The 21968-nt window shown below is 33.4% G+C and overlaps 2 protein-coding genes across 2 annotated transcripts; one reads left to right on the plus strand and one right to left on the minus strand.

Moving 5' to 3' along the window:
• The first annotated feature begins 45 nt into the window (after positions 1–45).
• mfsd14a1 (major facilitator superfamily domain containing 14A 1) lies at positions 46–10541 on the plus strand. Its single transcript, XM_026235633.1, has 12 exons — positions 46–318; positions 2380–2475; positions 2611–2673; positions 2756–2883; positions 3781–3895; positions 3979–4197; positions 5915–6028; positions 6146–6217; positions 6318–6430; positions 6569–6666; positions 6934–7088; positions 8340–10541. Exons 1-12 carry the CDS (start codon positions 241–243, stop codon positions 8544–8546), a joined length of 1458 nt encoding a protein of 485 aa, XP_026091418.1. The 5' UTR covers positions 46–240; the 3' UTR covers positions 8547–10541.
• Positions 10542–10610: 69 nt separating this feature from the next.
• Positions 10611–21962, minus strand: LOC113064740 (spindle assembly abnormal protein 6 homolog). Its single transcript, XM_026235636.1, has 17 exons — positions 21633–21962; positions 21398–21458; positions 21230–21309; positions 21011–21115; positions 20752–20923; positions 20566–20643; positions 19689–19808; positions 19062–19253; positions 18797–18991; positions 16399–16488; positions 16150–16329; positions 15401–15482; positions 12587–12705; positions 12310–12456; positions 11605–11687; positions 11429–11523; positions 10611–11344 (listed from the first exon to the last, which is right to left on the minus strand). The coding sequence occupies exons 1-17, from the start codon at positions 21695–21697 to the stop codon at positions 11271–11273; spliced, it is 1938 nt and encodes a 645-aa protein (XP_026091421.1). The 5' UTR covers positions 21698–21962; the 3' UTR covers positions 10611–11270.
• Positions 21963–21968: the final 6 nt, after the last annotated feature.

The following is a 21968-nucleotide window of genomic DNA, read 5'->3' on the forward strand; positions in this document are numbered from 1 at the left end:
ATTGTGTGTGGGCGTGTCCTGGCGGAATCGAATGATGCCGACGTCATGACGCACACCATGAGTCTCTTCGGGAAGATGGCTGCTGTATACATGATGCGAAACTGAATGGACCGAGAACAGCCCAAAACTGCTAAATATCCCCGTTCTTTCCTCCGCCGTCTCCCTCTCAACATCCACACAGATGCGTTTGCGTTCAAACGAAGCCGATTTTAATCTAGCGTGAAGAACTAAGATGATAATATGACCCAGAAGAAGAAGAAGCGAGTGAATCGCAGTTTGTTACTGGCGAAGAAAATCATCATCAAGGATGGAGGAACGGTGAGCGTCTTATTGTATTCAACCGCAAAAAGACGTTAAAGAATTCAACCGTTAAAGTCTTAAATTGGCATAATACATAAGTATTATGTCAACCTCTGAAAGACAAAATGCTTTTGAGCACGCGTTGGAGGAGTAACGTTAACTGACATTCAAGGCTGTAAACATCAGTATTTACTTCCTGTAAAATTGTAATAAATCACACCAGCGCACATAAATCCGAAGATCATACGTGATTTTATTAATATAAATGGACTTAACTATTATAACGTTCAAACAAAACAAATTGTTTAACTTTATTGTCCACTTGAGTGGAAAATTGTCTTTGGCTCACCAGCACAATACAATTAATAACAAACATAATAAAAAATAAATAAAAAACACTAGTCACCTTACATTACGTAAAAGAGAATAAAAATATACAGTTATTGCCTTACACACTACTAGATTAAACGCTGAATTAATTAATTTAAAATTGCAGTTGGGATGCAAACACACATTTATTTAATTGAGGAAGTAATATTTTAGAAGAACTTAGTATTGCTAAACCTAGTTTTACCCTTTTTTTTTTTTTACATGGATATGATAGTCAATCAGTATCATGATAAATATCAAAGTACAATGTTATGTTTTTTATATTCTTTTATTTATATTAACATTTTAAAATAGCTTTTTAATTCAAAATTGCATTATTTTAATTACATTAACATTTTATGTTAATTTTAGTAAGTTTAAGTAATTTTATAATGATCTTTTGTGATTTTTGTGTTTCGTGTAAATATTTCTATTTTATTTTTAGTTCAACTGTAGTAATTTTAATACTTAAAATATATAAACTTAATATATTTCAAATATTTAGAAATACATTTATAATTTTTAAGTTAGGTAATATTATTTATAGTAATTTTAGTTGTGTGTTTTTGCCATTTTTATATTTAGTTTTATGTATTTCACTTTAAGTTTTAGTAATTTTTTGTACTTCCAACGCACTTGCCAAGTACATTTTTGTTAGTAAGGCTTTAGTAATTTTGTTATGTGCTTTTGTCATTTTTTATATCTATATTTATTTATTTACTTATTTTTTCAGTTTTAGTAATGTTTTTACTTCAACCTGTTTTATTTCCGTTAAATTTCCATTTGTTTTTCATCTAATATTTATATTTAATTTATTTTATCTCTATTCCAATCACTAAAAGCTGTTTTAGAGCTGGGCAACAATTAATCGTGATTAATCGCATCCAAAATAAAAGTTTTTGTTTATTTACTATATGTATGTTTACTATGTTTATTTATTATGTATACATGCACACACATACAGTGTACATTTTGAAAATATTTACATATTTATGTTCTTATATTTTAAATTATATATAAATATATTTAATATATAAAAATAGCATATTTTTCGTAAATATACACATGGATGTGTTTATATATACATAATACACATATACTCAGTACACGCTCATATATTATGTAAACAAAAACTTGAATAGTTTGACAGCACAAGCCATTTTTAAATAGTTTTAGTTATCAATAACAACACCAGTGTCAATAAATATCATAATGGTCAGATTTGTCTAAAAAGCTTTAAACTCAAAGGAGGCCGTCACGTGTGTGAATGTGGTCCGTTCCAGTTGAGTTGCAGATCATTTGCTTTAAATTTTCATAAACTCACCCACACGTTTCCAGAAACGATTGGCTGTCTGGCCAGAAATGATTGATGTTATCAAATGTCCTGCTCACTTGTTTTATTCAAATTGTAGGTTGTGTTTAGTCCAAATTTGAACCTAGTTCCCAGAGCTCCTGTGTTTTGTAATTTTGTATCCTCTCTGACTATGTTCAATCTTGGCTACAGCACAAAGTAAGTCAGAATCTGCATTGGTTTCTGCTCGAAATACAGGTGCACGATTCCTGTCACGAAAACGTCTGATACTCAAGATTAGTAGATCGGGCCTCAAACAGTCCTAATCGTGTAATCAAGCGATCCGAGGCCACAGAGGATGTGTAATAATACTGGTTTGTTTCTTCTCCATGGTTGACATCTGGTTCTTCTCTCTCCAGCCTCAAGGCTATGGTTCTCCGAGCGTTTATCACGCCGTCATCGTCATATTTCTGGAGTTCTTCGCTTGGGGTTTGCTGACAGCACCAACTTTAGGAGTAAGTGGAGGTTGTTTTGAACCAGAATAAGATGTTGTTTTCATGTTATGGGTGTTGTAATGTTATATTGGGTAATATGATCATGTAGGAAAGCTTTACGTTGCTTTGGCGTCATAACTGATGTTGTGTCTGCAGGCTCTTCATGAAACCTTCCCCAAACACACGTTTCTCATGAACGGCTTGATCCAGGGGGTCAAGGTATCGTCTTTAACATCCCTCAGTTCACATCCTGATGATCTGTCTCGCTCTTGTTTCTGAAGCGGCGTGTTTGTGTTCGCAGGGTCTGCTGTCGTTTTTAAGCGCTCCTCTGATTGGTGCTCTGTCAGACGTTTGGGGAAGGAAGTCCTTTCTTTTACTCACCGTCTTCTTCACGTGTGCTCCAATTCCTTTATTGAAGATCAGCCCATGGTACGCTGTGTTTCTTTGGTTTGGACACAAAAAAATGTGTATTCATTTTTATGAAATGTAGAAAAAGAAATTTAAATGTTGTTAATTTTATTTTATTTTTAATTAAATGTTTGATTTATATTTACGTTTATTAGATTTGGATGTCTGAATATATTAATCATGACATTTTTTTGTAACAGAGTTAATTTAGTATTATTCGTATACTGTTATAATATTTATTAATGTTTTTAATTAGTTAAAATTTGTACATTTTAACTTTAAAAATTTTGGTAAATCAGTAAATTATTATTTTATTTTATTGTAACATTATATAGATGTCATTATTTGATATAAGATGTTTAGTTTTTTTAGTATTTTATTTTTAAAGTTATTTTTTATTATGTGTGAATTCAAAAAGATGAGATGTAAACACATTTTCAAGTTCAAAAATTAAATAGTTTAGTTGCATACTTTTGGCATTTAAAAAAAATAAAATCAGTTTATCTTTAATTAATTTATTATTTCATTATATTATATATTTTAGTATTTAATTCACTATGAATTTAATATTTAATTTATTTTAATTATTATTATTATTATTTCTTTTTTTTATTAAAAAAGAAGCAAATAAGATGTACACAAAATCCATACTTTTTCTTTTTACATGTTTCATTATTTTCTGTGTCCAATAATAAAGTTTTGTTTAATAAAAAAAAAAAAAACAATAAAAATACATTTTTTAATTTTTTTTATTGTAACATACTGATTGTAATATTGGTTAACAGCCAGTACAGATCATCTCAAAAAGCCCAAATATCATTGTCACTCATATATCTATTAGTTTCTATTTTGTAATCCAAATGCACATCTTAAATCACAAGCTTGCGCAGGTGTATAAGTGTTCCTGATGTTTTTTAGGTGGTACTTTGCCATCATCTCTGTATCTGGAGTGTTCGCCGTTACCTTCTCGGTTATATTTGCCTATGTGGCCGACATCACCCAAGAGCATGAGCGCAGTATGGCTTACGGCATGGTACGGAGAACCACTCAACATGACGCCACCTATCTTTTTACACCTTTGTTTTTGTATTAACCTCTCTGTCCGTTCTCTGAAAGGTCTCGGCCACGTTTGCGGCGAGTCTGGTGACGAGCCCAGCCATCGGCGCGTATCTGAGTCACGTCTACGGAGACAGTCTGGTGGTGGTTCTGGCTTCTGCCATTGCAATGCTGGACATCTGCTTTATCCTGGTGGCCGTGCCCGAATCACTGCCGGAAAAGATGAGACCGGCCTCCTGGGGCGCTCCAATCTCATGGGAACAAGCAGACCCCTTTGCTGTCAGTACCTTTTTATCAGTACATCAATATCACAGTCCAATCAGTTCCCAATGGACTAAAGCATTTCCCTAAAGGATAACCAGTTTTATTTGGAAATATGTCATTGTGGACATTAACTGCATTGCATATATAGTAACCGGTGAAGCGAGTGTTGGCCGAAAATGTGCATTTTAAAAACAGAGGACAGCACTTAACACTTTACTCATATCCTGTGTGGTTTTCTGTAGGGAGACATTTGTTACGCCCATTTCCTCTCAAAAGCATGATGTGTCAACATAATGGAGTTTTGTGTACGCATGTCATATAAGGTTTAACACGTGGGTTGTTCTAAAGAGTTCCTCTGAAGTCTGCTGTAGTTTCCCACAACATTATACTTGGTTTTGATTGGTTAGTACCATCACACTAACTTAAAGACACATTTTAAGGTTGGCTTTTACGCATGTGGGCTCGTAAACGAATGCAAACTTCATTAATACTGCATGTGTGTATATATATATATATATATATATATATATATATATATATATATATATATATGAGCAATATCACACTCGTAGCTGTTCAATATGGCTGTGTATTGTCACAGCTGTGATTCGGCTGCAGTTAATCACAGCGTGTCGATATAAAACCATATTGCACAGCTCTTTTGTGCAAAAATACTTCCTTCATCACAGATTCATATCTCAGTTTGACAGTTTAACTGCTGAGCTCAAGCCTCTGTTATTAATTAAAAAACTTCACTTTAGAGCTAACGTTACTTACGAAGGAACGCTGAGTTACTTCATTAAAAGATTGTTAAGTATTACGAATATTGCACTCCTGGAAAAAGCTCTCAGCCAATCAGATTTGAGGACCAGAAAGAACTGTTTTACATCTATATGTTTGTGTGTGTGTGCATTTTTTTTTTTCATTTTCTAATTTAGTTTTAAATTTTAATGTTCAAGTTTGCAGAGTTTGGATATCCGAATGTTTTTGTCATGATATGTATCTCTTGAATACTCTGGAAACAGTTCTATTTGAATATTATTTATATATTGTTGTAGAATTTATTAATATTAATATTTAGAATTAGCCTTTATATTGCGTTTTTCGATTTAATTTTAATCTTAGTACTTTTTTATTGTTAGTACAATATTTATTTATAGTTTAGTTTATTTTAGATTCATATCAATTTTATTATGTAATTGATAGCCTGAATGCACTGTAAGTTGCTTTGGATAAAAGCGTCTGCTAAATGCATACATTTATTTATTTATTTATTTAATAATTAACAGATTTTTTTAAATCTCAAACTGCATTAGTACAGCACGTATCGTGTGCAATATTTTTACAAATAGAGATGTCTATAGTTAAATAGCCAATGTAATTTTTTGCTATCTTTTTATTTTTATCGACAAATAAACAAACAAATAACTAGTATTAAAATTCTAGCAATATTTAAATACATTTAAAACACACAAAAAAAGTCATTTTAAATACATTGCATTTTAATAGATTAGCTTTACTGTGTTTTAAAATTCCTAAAGATTTTAAAACTGAAATGTGGTGGATGTAAAAATATGAGTAATAATTTTATTGCACAATTAAATGTCCAACATCACACTGCCTTTAAAAAATGTATAAAATTTACAATAGGACTAGTCTTGAATCAAAGAAGAGTGTTTTTTTTTACATTGCTACACAGTTTGGTCCTAAGCATCAATCTCTTCTTCTCTAGTCTTTGAGGAAGGTGGGCCAGGACTCGACGGTTCTGCTCATCTGTATAACAGTGTTTCTGTCAAATCTGCCTGAGGCTGGCCAATACTCCAGCTTCTTCCTCTATCTGCAACAGGTACAGCAAAGGAGGGGTTTCATCCATCTCTGTGGTTCATATTTAATTTGCTGTTTAATAAACTCTGTTTACTGGGGCAAGTCTGGTTTACCATATATGTTTTGTCCTTTTATCCAGATAATGGGATTTTCACCTGAAAGTGTTGCAGCTTTCATTGCTGTTCTAGGATTGATGTCTATTGTTGCACAGGTCAGTATTTTTCTGTTAGATACATACTAGTAAAATATTTTTTGGTCATTTATTTTATAATATGGATGATGTTAAATGTGACTTTTTTTTCTGTCTACAGACAGTTGTATTAAGTTTACTAATGCGTTCCATCGGGAACAAGAACACAATTTTGCTGGGATTGGGATTTCAGATTTTGCAGCTCGCCTGGTATGGGTTCGGATCGGAGCCATGGTAAGCCTCGAGAGGCTTTACTTTAGTTTATAAAACTGATGTAAATTATATATTTGGTTTTCGGTTGAACTGTTGCGTTAAGAATGATGTAACAATTACTACTAATAAAATGTCCAATGCATTGCTCCAAACCACCAGGATGATGTGGGCAGCTGGAGCCCTTGCCGCCATGTCTAGTATCACTTTCCCTGCTGTTAGCGCCCTGATTTCCCGCACAGCCGATCCGGATCAACAAGGTATGTTTTCTTGAGTTTTATGAAGTTATAGATGCAGGGTTATTCTTTAAGGTAATTCTTTAGTGTTCCTGTAGCTCAATTGGTAGAGCATTGCGTTATCAAGCGCAAGGTTGGGGGTTCGATTCCCCGGGAACACATGATAAGTATAAATTGATAGCCTGAATGCACTTGTAAGTCGCTTTGGATACAAGCGTCTGCTAAATGCATAAATGTAATTTTTTTACATTTTTAATTTAAGGTCGACTGCTAAAGCTCTTGTTTCTGCAGGCGTGGGTCAAGGTATGGTTACGGGAATCCGCGGGTTGTGTAACGGTTTGGGTCCGGCTCTCTATGGCTTCATCTTCTACATCTTTCATGTCGAGTTGGACCAAGTTCCAGAGAAAGAACCGGATATACAGCATCACCACGATCACCACCAACAGGTAAATCACCGCACATCGTTAAATATAACTGAACTACGTTGATTGCTGTTTAATGTCAATTGTGGTTTGTTTTAATGGTTAAATTAGTTTTTAATAATAGACACTTATTTTTTGTTAAAATTCTAGTGTAATGCTATTAAACAACACTAAGTACAAAAAATACTTTTTGTGCATTGAATCGTTTTCATAATTTTCTGAAAGAAGTTTGGATATGTGAATGAAATGCAATACAAAAAAAAAAAAAAACTCCTAGCTTCCACAGGTCGAGCAGAATTTTTGTAAATTGTTCATAAAATTGCTGAATTTTTGTTATGAAGTTTATATTTGGAATACGTAAAGGAATTGTTTGGTACCATTGGTATTGTTTGGTATGTTTTTGAAAATGCTTGTAAAACGCTTCTTAAGACATCAAAGCAAAATCAATTTGAATAGTTCGTAAAAATATTTGCAAGATTTTGATCAGAGCATAATTTGGGGAAGTTGTTAATAGGACTCTATTCTTAAGTCAAGAGGAATACATTTAAATAGGTCATGAAACTATTTGCAAGAATTCATGCAGAACAAGTTTGTCGGTAACTGTATGTAGAAGCATTCGTAAAAACCTGTGCTGAACCAATTTGTGTAAAATGTGCGTAAAATTTGCACAATTTTTGATCTGAAGTTTAAAGCTTGAATACTCTTTAAAAAAAATTCAGTACCAATTTGTGAATTGCTTTTGCAAAAATTCATGCAGTTGAATTTGTTATTTGTTCATAGAACCATTCGTAGAAATGTCAGCAGAAAACCAATTTTGTGTAAATTGTAAAATTGCCGAACGTTTGTTATTCTCTGAAAAAAGTGGAAGTCGAAAGTGAAAGAAATAATACATGAAAGAAAGTTTGAATACATGAAAGAATTGTTTGGTAACAATCTGTATATTGCTCGTAAAACAATTCAAGGCGGAATAAATGTAAATAATTAAAAAATATATTTGCAAGAATTCACAATGGATCTAATTTGTGTACATTTTTGGTAAAATTCCAGAATAATTGGTATCCAAGCAATTCGACACTCAAACTAGCCTCCATATGTAAAAATGAGTGAATTATCACAATATAGTGTTTTATCGTTTATTATTTATAGAGATGCATTTAAAAAAAGTGATTGCATAGTTTTGTTACGAAAATTTGTCTAAATAGGCCTTAACTGTAGACGGTTTTGCGAAAAGTCTTTGCGTTAACCGTGTTTCCACCTCATGTGTTCCTCTAACAGAGTGCAATAATCCCGGGACCGCCGTTCCTCTTTGGCGCGTGTTCTGTGCTGCTGGCGCTCCTGGTGGCGCTTTTCATTCCCGAACACCCCCATATGGGCACTCGTGCGGGCAGCTGGAAGAAGCACACATCCCCCCACGGCCACCCGCACAGTCCCCACCCTCCTGGTGAGGCCAAAGAGCCCCTTCTACAGGACACTAACGTGTGATTGGGAGTTTCAATGTGGCTATTTTGGCCACGCCCCTTATTAAGCATTGGGAAAGAAACTGCGCATGGAGGCTATTGTCATTTATTGAAATGTAAAGCTATATCAGAGGCATGGTCAGTCTTGCGCCTAGAGCTCTACCTTCCTGCAGAATATCATTTAAATACACCTAAACTTGTTCATTAAGGTTTATGGAAATTACAGACAGGAAGGAAAGTCTCTAAGATTAAGACTGGGCGTCCCTGCTGAATCACCAATAGAGCACCACTTTTTAAAAGAAATGTGTATATAGAAGAACGTTATATTATACAATGGTTCTTTCCAAAGGCACTATTGTAATGTCTTTTATTTATTCTTCTTATTACTTGTTCTTCGCCTTTTTTTCTGTCTTTTTACATTGCTCTATTTGACTGTCTAGTTCTTCATTACCATAGTTCACTCAGGGACATTAACCTGGTCAGGAATGTTTCCGAACACAGTGTGTTCCTCTTATCAGAAGGGCCTTGCGACAGTGTACAAATAACAGGCTTTATTCATGAAACACAAGCAGGACAAATGATGTTAACTATTCGCAAGAATTTGCATTGAACAAACTTAAGTAACTCATTCGTAAAAATATTTGAGTTGAAGAATGGTAGAAATTTTTTTGCGGATTCGCAGAGAACAAATTCATGCAAGTCATTGGTAATGCCATTTGTAAGAATTTCAGTTAAACAAATGTTTGTGAATTTGGTCGTAAAGTTACTTGTAAGGTCTTGAGTTGAACATATTTGAGTAACTCATTCGGAAAACCATTCGTTAGAATTTGAGATGTGACAAAATTGTGTAATTTGTTTCCTACAACTATTTGCAACTATTTTTGTTCAACACAAATTTTCGCAAATCATTCATAAAACCATTCTTAAATATTTCGGACGAATTGCATTTGTGTGAATCGTTCGGAAAATTACTTCGTAAAACCATATGTAAGAATCTGCGCTTAACAAATTTTTGCAAATTGTTTGTAAAACCGAATTCGAGTTGAACAAATTTATGTAAATTTTTGTTCATATAAGAATTTACGCAGAGTGATAAAAGTCGTAGAAGTCATTCGTAAAATTTTTAGTGAGAATCATAAAATGTCAGTCGTTTTTGAGGCCCAGTGACCTTACCGAATGGTTTGCTATAAATGTGCTGCGTTCATGAGATCACGAGTTTGTTATGCTACATGACAGATAATTTTTTAAGGATTTCTAATGCTTTGACGTGAATGGCCTTAACTGACAGTTGGGTTTCAGACTTCGTCGCAGTGGAATGATTGTGGTATAGCTTCAAAGTTCCTTTTCGTTTTCTGTTCATGTTTAAGCTGAAGCCTGTTTTCTTTTTATCACTTAGAATCAATGGTGCCTTTTCCCAGCTTTAATTGTGTCGTTGACGGAAACTGGTGGATTTAAGTGACGCTTGAGACTCTACACAACTGAAAAGTCTTGCGTAAAATAACAGTAGAGCTAACTCTAGATAAAATTGTGAAACTGAAACGTGATGAGTCTTCCGTCTGGATTCGCTTTCAGCCTTGTGTAGAAACATTCTTTTATTAAAATTATGTAAGTTTACGCAAAGCATTTCGCAAATGCCAACTGACATTTGAGAAACAGGTGAAATTTGCCAGTGGCCTTTCTATATATATATATATTTGTTTTCTTAAAGACAGATGAATGGCTCATTTTAAGGTTTGGCATTTGACCAAATGTATTGATATATTATTGACACAAGATAGGCAAGTTGATTTGAAATATTAGTTGTGTGCTTTGGATATTTATGAAATGATTTCCTGTAAAATATTTCCTTCATCTCGGAATACAGTGTGCTTTTTTTCTTTTTACATTCTGTGGTTTTGTTGTGCCGTTTTCATTATAAATTTTAAACATGGTGTATTGTTTTTGACCGAGCAATGTAAATATGTTTAAACGTATTAAAGTATCTAAACATGCATTTCAATAAAAGTTAAATATTTTGATATGTGTGATCGTGTTGGTTGTTTTTATAATTTAAACAAACATTAAAAAAGTGAAGAAAAAAAAATAAAAATTCAAACTGCATTATTTTATTTACGTTTGTCCTAAAATTGAGCTACTGATGAACAAGTAGCCAAACTGCAATCCATGATAAAGTTAATTGTATTAAACCATAAATAGAAAATATAAATGTACACACAATGTATTGTAGACAGCTTTACACAGCAAAACCACTCACATTTTGCATACAATGGCAGCTCTGAGTGTTCGGCTAAGGTTCATGTTTAGAGACAGTTTATGCATGGCACAATCAAGTTTAAGACACTGAAAAGACATTTTATAGGCATCACAGACCTAAAGGACCAAACTTTAGCACCATTATTATTGATAAATTAGACAATAATGCCAAAGTCTCAAGCAATCAGAATTGCTAAATCAGAATTGTGAGTAAAAAAAGCCTGTTCCCGCCACAAAAAAAAATAAAATAATAATAATAGCAAGGTATAAACATCTATTTGACTTCTACTTCAATTAAATTATTTTTCCCTCTTTTTTTAATTCTGTGATATGGGCTTCCATAGTAAGCAGGTTGAGAAATGGATTTAAAATAAATGTTTTAATAAATTATTGAATACATTTTAAACAAGAATATCATCTGCACGGACACTTTGCAATGAATTCCCATCTTAGTGGCGTTCACACATTCAACTTAGTTCATCTAAACTGCTGTTCGTCATCCTGGGAAATACGCAGAAGCTGCAGACACTGTTGGTTTTGCTCCAGCTGTGTTTAAAGGCTTAGGAACTTCTGCAAATAAAGATATTAAATATTTAATAAGAATAAAATATTTAATTAAGAATAAATAGGGAAAAGTAGTTTTTGTGGTTTTGCCTCTATTTAGATGCATGCTGGGTAGAAGACCGCGGAGAGGGATGCTGTCATCTCGTCTCTCAAAGTACTTGGGGTCCAGACCAACAGGTCCTCCGCTGTTATGAGCAGAGATACTGGTCACACCGGAGGCTTTAGCTCAGAGAACAGGAAGTGAACTGACTGAAAGAGGAACTCACTTCTCTTTATTGGAGGGTTGGGAGAGTGCAGTGGGACTCACGCCTGCTGCTGAAGGTTTGGCACTCATGGGGTTAAACTGGACCTGAAAGGAATTATCAAAACACATTCATAAGCAGTGATTGTCATTGAAAAACACTAAAGGCTTTGCTCACACTGACAAGTCTGATTTTTAGGCACATCAGTCAAATGAGTTCAGTTTTCATAGAAATATGACGTGTGTGTAATTATTTTCAACAAATTAATGGACAAGTTTTTTAAATATTTTTTATATTTTAAAAATAATGGTGGAAACTATTTTGTAAAAAAGAAAATAGGGGGGAAATTGGGGGAATCTATTCACAAAATGATGGTAAATTTTTTTACAAAATTGTAATGAAAAATGTTACAAAAATTTTTTGCTTAGAAAATGTGGTAATTTTTTCACAAAGGTATGGTGAACAAACGTTATAAAATATATTTTAGGAAAATTTGTGATTCGTCATGTTTTCACAAAATCACGCTGAAAATGTTAGAAAATTTATATTTTTGGAATGAAATAAATAATAATAATAATAATAATAATAATAATAATAATAAAAAAGGACACTTAGTGATTAAGTTTTGACGAAGAAATCAGATTTGTGTTCAGTGTGAGCAGAGACATGCAAACTATAGAAATAAACTAATAAATGCAGGAAAGAAAAGATGACATGACAGAGGCCTGCCTTTGGTCCAGACGTCTGATTGTGCGCTGACAGGACAGAGCGAGGTCCTGAGCTCACACAGGAAACAGGAAGAGGATATTTGGAGTTCATGGTAGAGGTGATGGGGAAGCCCTGTCCAAGAGACGAGGGGAAACCTTTGCTATCCAGCTAAAGAAGATAAGAACAGCTAGATCACTTCAAAAGACAAGTCCAATCTGACATGCAAACAATCAAACTGATCCTCACTGTCTGATTTCCTGCTAAATCTACAGACAAAACAGTGACAGTGATTCATTACCATATTGTGAGGAACACTTCCTGTTCTCAGACCTGCGGCAGGAGTCTCAAACATTCCTAAAGTTTCCTGCTTCCGATAGAGCTGGTTCTCATTCAGCTGCTTGTTTAGCCAAGTTATCACTGAAGAATATGAACACAGAAAAAATGCCTTGAAAATGTTGCAATTAAACAGGAATGTGTGTGTGTTTTTATATATATATATATATATAAAAGAATATAGAAACATACATAAACAAAAATAACCTAATAAAGAGCTAATACATAAATATAAATTATGTTAAAAGTATATAAATTAAAACAAATAAATAAGATTAGTACAATAAAACATAAAACGTAAAAAGAAATAAAAAATAAATAAATTAAAAAATAAAAAACAAATCACCATCAAAAATCTTGATAAAGAAAAAAAAAAGATAATAAAAATGAATACATAAAAAATAAAAATAAATAAATTAGGAATGCAGCAATATTAAATTTTTGGCCGATACAATAACCGATAATTCTTTATAAATGAAAGCTGATAACCAATATGTTGGCATCTCACCATTAAAAGCTATGAAACACTTCAAAATAAATCAAATAAAGCAGCTTTACAAATAAATAATATAATGCAAACAAGTCTCTAGACAACATTACTTGTGTAAATTTTTGGCCGATACAATAACCGATAATTCTTTATAAATGAAAGCTGATATCCAATATGTTGGCATCTCACCATTAAAAGCTATTAGGGGTGTCCATGGTTAACCGGTTAACCGTTAAAAATTGTGTAACCGAGTGAAACATTTTGCTCGGTTAAGTGACGTCAATGGCGTGCATTGAATTTAGTTGTAATACATTTTTGCACCACCAGAGACCGCCAGAGCGCTCCCAGACATTTGTAATGTCCACAAGAAGAAGTCATTTTTCTAATATGAGGCGGGCTAATATGAGTGACGGGGCAAAATGCAAGTATTGCAATACAGTGCTTAGATATACTTCAAGTACAACCTCGTTGTTGTAATCTCAACAGCCAACACCCGGGCATCATTAGGCCGGTCAGGACACACTGGATGCGTGGCGAAAGCATCTCAGCTGCGTGGCGTGTCTGTTTTTAATTCGGTTCCCATGTTAACAGGTTAGAGCTTGCCGACTGCCTGCGTGAGACGCGCAGCTCGACGCGTGCATGCTAAAAATAGAACCGACGCCTTGTTGGAAGCGTTTCCAGGCAAAGTATAATAGGAAAATATGTTTAAATGTCATTTTGTACAAAAATACATATTAATTCATGACATTTTGATATTTGAAAGTCTATAGGTTGACATAAATTCAGATATAAATGTAATTTAAATAAATAAATAATTATCGATTTTCAAATATTGTACGTGTCAAACATAGTCATAGCCTTAGTGAGGCGGCCGCGGAGTCTGCTTGTTACCTTTGCCTTATACATTTTAGGCTTATTCTCAAATTCAGATTGTGTTAATGGGCGGCATTATTAGGCAGTTTTAATAGGACAATTTGACCGGAGAGATAACATTTTGTCGGACATTCCTTTTTTTTTTTCGGCCAATGTCCGGAAATTACTATGGTTATGGTTACTATGGCACACTATGGTTAACCGAGTATTAACCGCTAAGGGCCTCGGTTAACGGTTAATGAAAAACTTGAGAACGTGCAGCCCTAAAAGCTATGAAACACTTCAAAATAAATCAAATAAAGCAGCTTTACAAATAAATAATATAATGCAAACAAGTCTCTAGACAACATTACTTGTGTGTAAAAAAATAAAATAAAAATAAAATATTCCATGGGATGTAGATAAATTAAGCAGAATAAACTTTGTCCTGACAATATTGAAATAATTGTAATTAAACCATATAGTTGATGAAAATGATAGGATAAAAATACATGTGGTGGATATTATTAATAATATATCGATGTTGAAAAAGAATAATCTTAAATAATACCATTGTTCACAACAGAGCGTAAACAAAGATTCCACAACATTATTTAACAGTAACGTTCTAATTATATTATGACAGACTTGCCCTGTACGTTGCACTTCACTGTATTTAAATTTTTTAGTGATTCCAATAATATTTCAATAGGCCTGTCGATAAATTAATTAATCGCATGATAAAAAAAAAAGAGCTCGATACGTTTTTCAGCCGCGATAATTATTATTATTTTCAAATTTTATTTAAAAAACTGTAACATGTCATGCTGTGGGGTTAGTCTGGAGCGCAGCCTGCTGTAAAAAAAAAGCACCCTCTCCGATGGCACAGATAATAAAGAGATAACGTCTCGCTAGAGTGACCAGCTTTGGGAAGCGCCTTTCATTTGCTTGTGGATGTTTTGTCTCAAGTGATACAGCATTGTACTTGCTCTACTGCTTTATTTTAATACCCCGTAGCATATTTTGCAAGTAACTTCGTTGCCCTCTCTGTCGAAATGGGCCTACTTTTCGCTCGCTTCGTTGAAACTGGTCTTAGAACGACAATATTATCGTTTATCGCGTTAATTTCTTGGACAATTTATCGTCCAGCAAAATTTAGTTAGCAAAAGTTATCGTGACAGGCCTATATTTCAAGCAATTAAAAACCATCATGGGAATAGTACGCATCTAAAGTGTCTCTGCAGGAAATAATGCATTATCTGATTTAATATATCGGCAAATTTCTCTTATCGGTTCGATAAAGATAACATAATGAGCATTTATCGGTCGATATCGATATATCGTGCATCCCTAAAATAAATATGTATATAAATAAAGGAAAAAAAGACAACTAAAAAAATAAACACAAAAATGGAGTGAATAAATAAAAGCACTCACCGTTCTCATTGGTTTTTAACACTTCCCTGCTCTCGTCCAGTTTCTGAACTGTAGCTTCTAACTGTTCCTTTAATTTGATCACCTAAAGCAAAAGGAAAGAACTCTCCATCGAACAGGCATTTGTTATTGAGTCATATAAAACTATGTTACAAAAGAAAGCTGTTAGGATTGTTAAAAGGGTTGATTATTACAAACCAACAAACAAATTGATTATTAATTTTCATACTTTAAAACTGTATTCAGAGGCTGATCAAAATAAGAGAAAGCCAGTATAATCTAATTTTATGTGTTTAAAAATTTATGGCAAGAACTAATGCAAAAAGTAGGTGTTAATCTGCCAAAGGGGTAAATCTATGGAATAAATGTGATTTAAATTATTTAAATTATGTAATTCACATGGCAAATTTAAGAAAATGTATCAAAATAAGATGACAAATAATTATATGACTCAGTATCAATAATTGTGAATGTATTGTAACAATATTGAAGTAATAGCCGGAAAGTGTATTTTTGTTATGTTTGTTTTTAATTCTGTATGTACATTTGGGGAATTGTTTATATGACATTGTTTATCTTGTATTATCTATTTTAGAGAAAATTGTCACACATCAGTTAACTATGTTTAAAGGTTAGTCATAATAAGCAAGGTTTCACCCTACACCTTTTTCGGTAGTTTTATTTATTTCATTATATTGTGAAAAGTCCAAATAAAATGATTGATTGATTGATTGATTGGCAGCACACAGTACCTCTTCCTCTTTCTGTCGGAGCTGTTGCTGGGTGTCCTGCAGCTCTCGCTGCTCCCGCTGCAGTTTCTCTGTAGTTTCCTGCAGGATCTTTTCTTGAGACACCGTCACTGTGTTCTTCACCTTGATCTTCCTCATCAGTGTCTTCAGATCCCCCTGGAGCTTCTTGATGATGCCGTTCGCCTGCATCGAGAAACTGAGTGTGAGACGTGTTCAACTTGACTGTAGAAATCATTTCCTTCTAACGCAAACCTTGATGAGCTCCTCCGACAGGGACTTCACTGTGGCCTCCAACTTGCCGATTTGAAGATGCTTACTTTCGACATTTCCTTCGACAGAATTCTAGCAAAAATACAAATTGAAAAACAAATACATAAAAGTGACACATCTAGGTCATATTTCATATCATTATTAAAAAAAATTATATATTTTTAAAAATTATTTTAAAATAATTGTTTAATAATAAGAACAAAGAACAGTAAGATTTTTCCAATTGTGAAATTAAATTTTTCCTGCAACTTCTCATTACTGTAATGCAAACAAATTCTGATAAACCGTCTTCGGTATATTATATATATATATATATATATATATATATATATATATATATATATATATATATATATTTTTTTTTTTTTTTTATTTACAGACTCACTAATTAGAATAGTTTTGTCATTAGTATTAAGTAGTATCAAAATATATTTATTAGTTTAAAATATTTAAAATCAAATACATCAAATATATATATATATATATATATATATATATATATATATATATATATATATATATATATATATAACATATTTGAAAAACATTATGTATAGCATTATTAAGAATTATTGAGAATTAAAAATGATAAAATATATAGATAGAAAAAGAAATGTATAGAAAAATCCCCCACACACAAATACAAATATATACACCAGGAATGTGACGTATCAAATTTTCATGTTGTGATAATTGCAGCAGCTTAAAATCACATTTCACAGTAAAGTTTTTTCCCTGTAACAAAAAGAATTGAACATTTACATTACAGCAACACACAAAAATCTATAAAGTAAGCAAATAGTTTAAACATATTAAAGTGCAAAATGAAAAGAACAATGGGTATCATTTTATAATTAGGTCTCATTAACCTTAACGCTAACCTTTTTTAATTATTTATTTTAAAGTGTCCACGATAACAATATCGTGCATGTTCATTATTGTGATATTTTTTCTCCCACCCCTAATCATGATATATATTTCATTATCTTGATATAAAATTACTCATATAGTGATATAAGATATGTGACGTGCGGGTTTGTTTACTACATGGACTGAAGCGCATGACCGTCTCAATGAGGACATCAATACATAAACAACATCACCAGAGCTGTTCTGAGTCACTTCACAAGCATTTTACCGTTTCATTTGAGTAAAACCAGTGTCCATTTAAAGGTATTCACCTTATTTTAAAAGGTCAAAATAAGTTCATTTTTACATAAAAGGCATTGTGCTAAAAATATCACTATTATTAAGTAGAATGTATGTGATACTGCTACTACTGTTGAAAAAATGTATAAAAGTTTTTAAAGAAATAAATCACACAATATTTCTTCCATGTTTTAATTTGAATAACAAATCCCCTTTATTTGACAAAAAATAAAATGCGTTTAATTTTCTTTAATTAAAAGACAAATTAAATTTGGGTGAAACTTGTTTACTGTTTTTCATAATTATATTACTTTTTTGTAATATAATATTTTTGTGTTTCGCCCTTTTATATTAATTAAATTACTTAGGCTATATCCTACAGGATACTAAGCGTTATGACCGCACACATAAAGCTTGCCACAAAGAACCGGTTAAAGTAATGATTATGAATGTGTCTAAAGTAGCAAGGAGTCATTTAATTGTTTAGTAATAAACTGGTGTTTTCTGTGTCGCTGCTAAGATCAAGTTGAAAATGCGAACTCACCAGAGAGAAATGCACATTTCATATGGATTACATAATCAGAGAGTAGCCTATTTATTTTGATTTGAATATTTCCGTTTAAAAGTAGACATTTCTGTAATATGTAGCCTGTATTTCTTTTTAACAGCGCGCGCTCTCCAATTTGAGCTTGTTGACAGTGTTGAAGAGGCGTTCGTGCACCAGTCAAAAGTTTGATTGACGTACGACTCAGCCTCTCGACTAACGCTTTTATTGCTCTCCTCTGAACTATTGGACATAAGTTAACAGTACGCCTATGGACGTATCCGTCTATTTATTAGGCAGGGTCGAATGAAAAAGCAGGACAGATGCTCAATTTGCGTTAGGCGGGACAAAGGGTAAAATTGCTGTACACTACAAAGTAAAGTGGGACCGGTGGTCACTCTATAATCACGCCAGTTATTCAGCCAATAAAGTGTAGGCCTAAGTATTTCAAAATCGTGTCTAGTAGTACTATATAAATTAGAAAGGTTTAATGTGCATCTTCAAATGACCCGACCGACCACGACACGAATATCATTACAAATATTTTTGGATGACTCGTAACCGCAGGTAATCGCAGGTGACTGCAGGCACCCGCTCATTTCGGATCAACCCACGCATCACTGACACACACACACTTGTTTTTTTTCTTTCATAAAGCTAATGAGAATTGGGGGGAAACGCGCTCACCTTCTGCTGCTGTGTGGCCTGCAGCACCTCTTTGGTCCGCAGCACGAGCTGCTCTTTATCTTTGATCTCCTGCTCAAAGACGGCCACTCGCGTCTGCAGCAGGTGGACGAGACGTGCTTTCTCATGGCACTCGGTGTCGAGGGTGCTGTTCTCTCTCCTCAACGACAGAACCTGCTGCTTCGACCTCTGACACTCCTGGACAAAGACACAGCGTCAGATTTTTCTTTTGATTTCTAGACCACATCCTTCTGAATAAATCTCACACCTCTTCCAGACTGGACAGTTTGGCTTTAAGGTCTCGAATGGTGGAGTCACTCTTGTATTTCTTGTCGGTGAGCTCCCTGTTGGCCGTTTCCAGCTCAGAGACTTTGGTTTGGAGCTGCTGGGTGCTTCTGTGATGAGACGACTCAAGTTCCTGTCGCAGCTGTTCGTTCTGCTGCTGCAGACGGCCTTGTATCTATTAATACAGTAAACCAAACAAGCTTTTAGAACTTTAGCATTCTGGGCCTGATATTTTTTTATTTGGTTCACAAAAATTAGTTATTCATTGAATAACTAAAAAAAAAAAAAAATCAGTAAAATAAATAGAACTATGAAAAAATAAATACAATTCTAAATTTAAAATGTAAATAATTAAAGTTTAAAAAAATTAATACAAATAAGATAAACAAATAAAACAAAAATATATAAATAAAAATAAGAAAACTATATAAAGATATAAATATAAGTAAGAAATTAAAAGAATGATAAGCAAACATAAATATATAAAATAAATATATAACCAAATTAATTAACTTATTTATTTGCTTGTTTAAATACTTGAAAATTTCTAGATTATTTCTAATCAGTTGAACACTGAAATGCCCAAGTCAGGCTGTGGACTTTAGGTTACCTCCAGAGCTTTTTCCCGCTCAGCTGTGAGATCTTGCATGTGTCTGCTGGACAGAGAGGTCGTTTGGGACGTCCATTCAGAACGGAGCTTGTCCAATTCTCGACTTTTCTCAGACAGGGTCTAGAGGATGAATCAATAAGATGAAGCGATTATTTTCATACATACAGTATTGTGCAAAAGGCAAATTAGTATTGTCACTAAAAAGAAAGGTCAAATCCGTTAAAAAGGTCAGTTATTTCTGTCTTTTGCTCTAGCGTGCCAGTAGAAAATATCAGTTCACATTTCCAAACATTCCTTTCGCACTAAATTGTAATAATCGTGAGAGATTTTAAAGGTTTATAAAAAAGACTTTTTACGATCCATTGTAAAAAAAAAAAAAAAAAAAAAAAAAAGGATTGTATTTGACATTTCGGTCACTTTTGAAAAAATGGCTACACCCCTGGTGTGACAAAATGTTAGGTGATACATAATACTTTTAAAGCCCTTTTTTATAATCTTGAGCTACATACATTTTTATATATGCCTTGTCATGCCATAGCATCAATAAACTAGCATCTAATAATAAACAAACGTTTTTTTTTTTCAACCTTTGTCCATAAAGGCTGCTGTGTATTTTGGCCCCTAAGCATTTAAGAATTTAGGGGAAGCATTTAAACAATACTGTGAAGGCACTTAAAGATTGCGGAAACAAAACGTTATAATCGAATCGAATTTCATTGTGAATCGAATCGTTCTAAATTTGCAAAAATTATTCTTGAATCAAATCGAACACCTATGAATCGTGAATCGAAGCCTACCCAAAGATTCACAGCCCTAACACACACACACACACACACACACACACACACACACTTCTTGAATCTTAAATGTGACTTACTTGCTGTGCATAATTCAGCTGTCTTGTCAGATCTTCCTCAGTCTTCCTGAACTTCTGTTCCAACTGCTGCGTTTGTTCCTGTAAAAATGCAATGATGTTTTAAAGATTTATTCATTAAACACAAGTTGAATTAAACCATATTATAGATTCCCTTTGTAGTCCCAAGTCTGTGATGATGAGCTTCACCTTTACGGTGGACAAACAGGTGGCCAGATACTTCTTAATATCCGTATCAGATCCCGGCAGCAGTTTGAGAGAGAGATGCGTGAGGTGTTTAAAAGCGTTCGTCTCCACGATGTTGAGGTTTGAGGGACTGTGATCGAACGCTGATGAAGCTGATGTGAGCTGCAACAGAAACCTGAACACAAACAGACAGAAACGGTTCTCACGACCAATACCCATTAACAGGAGATATGAAAGCGCTAATATCCAGACGATCTCTCACCGTGGGTTTTCTTTGTCCTGTTCAGAGATGCACTGCTCAAGCAAGTCTATAAATTTCTGTGGGAATGATGTGAAGTCTATTAAAAGCCCTTGTTGTACTTTTAAACTGTGAAGGAAAGCGAAAATTGATTATTACACTGAAAAGTGCACATTTAAATAAATTATAAATAAAGTATGGATCAATATTATATATATAAAAGGCAGGATCAGATCACAATACCTCTGAAAATCTTCCTCTGATATGACAAGGTTGTATAAAAAGTAAAAATCTGAATCATCCGTCAGCCGTACAACCAAATCCTGTTGATAAAAACACAAAGAAAGTCAAGAAATTTAAAAAACATTCGCTGAACACATAACTAATGATGTATAAATGATAATTTCTCACCTTTCTATGGACAGGGCTTGATGATGGCTGTAGTTCAATACTGATACGAATGACTGTACGTCTATTAAAGAAAAAACATTATAAATAAATCACATTTAGATCATTAATAGCCTCCAAAAACAAAATAATATAACATATAAAACAATTAATGGAATTATAAATCCAAAAAACAAACATTTAGGTCATATTTATGTTTAAAATACATACATATAACTTAAGTTACAATCGGTTTTACCTCTCATCGGTATCTCTATTCTTCACAAGCACCTGTAACCTCTTGTTAAAAAGTAATTCCTTCATCTTGTGTTCATATAATAACCTCTAAAGCGATATTTATTATAAAAATCGCGCTTTATTCGTGTTTTTCGCTGTTGGGTGAAACATTTGCTGGTTTGTTTTCTCGCGCTTCGCTCCCGCGTTTGTCCGTTTCTCACCGGATGTACCGAGCGCCTCAACCTAATCACGCGTATGATCTTATTTCAGCATGTTTAAGTTTTTAAAAATATTAAAAAGCGAATATAGTGCTTTAAAATCCTGTTTAATCTATATCTGTGGCTGTTTAAGGATGATA

The sequence above is a fragment of the Carassius auratus genome, chromosome 47, assembly GCF_003368295.1.
Source record: "Carassius auratus strain Wakin chromosome 47, ASM336829v1, whole genome shotgun sequence".
NCBI classification, from domain to species: Eukaryota; Metazoa; Chordata; class Actinopteri; order Cypriniformes; family Cyprinidae; genus Carassius; species Carassius auratus.

What these genes read in the sequence shown, in the direction of transcription:
- mfsd14a1 (XM_026235633.1), top strand. Translation starts at nt 241, where the DNA reads ATGACCCAGAAGAAGAAGAAGCGAGTGAATCGCAGTTTGTTACTGGCG. An exon ending in TGACAGCACCAACTTTAGGA is followed by an intron (nt 2,476 to 2,610) that starts GTAAGTGGAGGT and finishes TTGTGTCTGCAG; the next exon opens with GCTCTTCATGAAACCTTCCC. An exon ending in AACAAGCAGACCCCTTTGCT is followed by an intron (nt 4,198 to 5,914) that starts GTCAGTACCTTT and finishes CTTCTTCTCTAG; the next exon opens with TCTTTGAGGAAGGTGGGCCA.
- LOC113064740 (XM_026235636.1), bottom strand. Translation starts at nt 21,697, where the DNA reads ATGAAGGAATTACTTTTTAACAAGAGGTTACAGGTGCTTGTGAAGAAT. An exon ending in CCTGTTTGTCCACCGTAAAG is followed by an intron (nt 20,644 to 20,751) that starts GTGAAGCTCATC and finishes GCATTTTTACAG; the next exon opens with GAACAAACGCAGCAGTTGGA. An exon ending in TGTCGGAGGAGCTCATCAAG is followed by an intron (nt 16,330 to 16,398) that starts GTTTGCGTTAGA and finishes TTCTCGATGCAG; the next exon opens with GCGAACGGCATCATCAAGAA.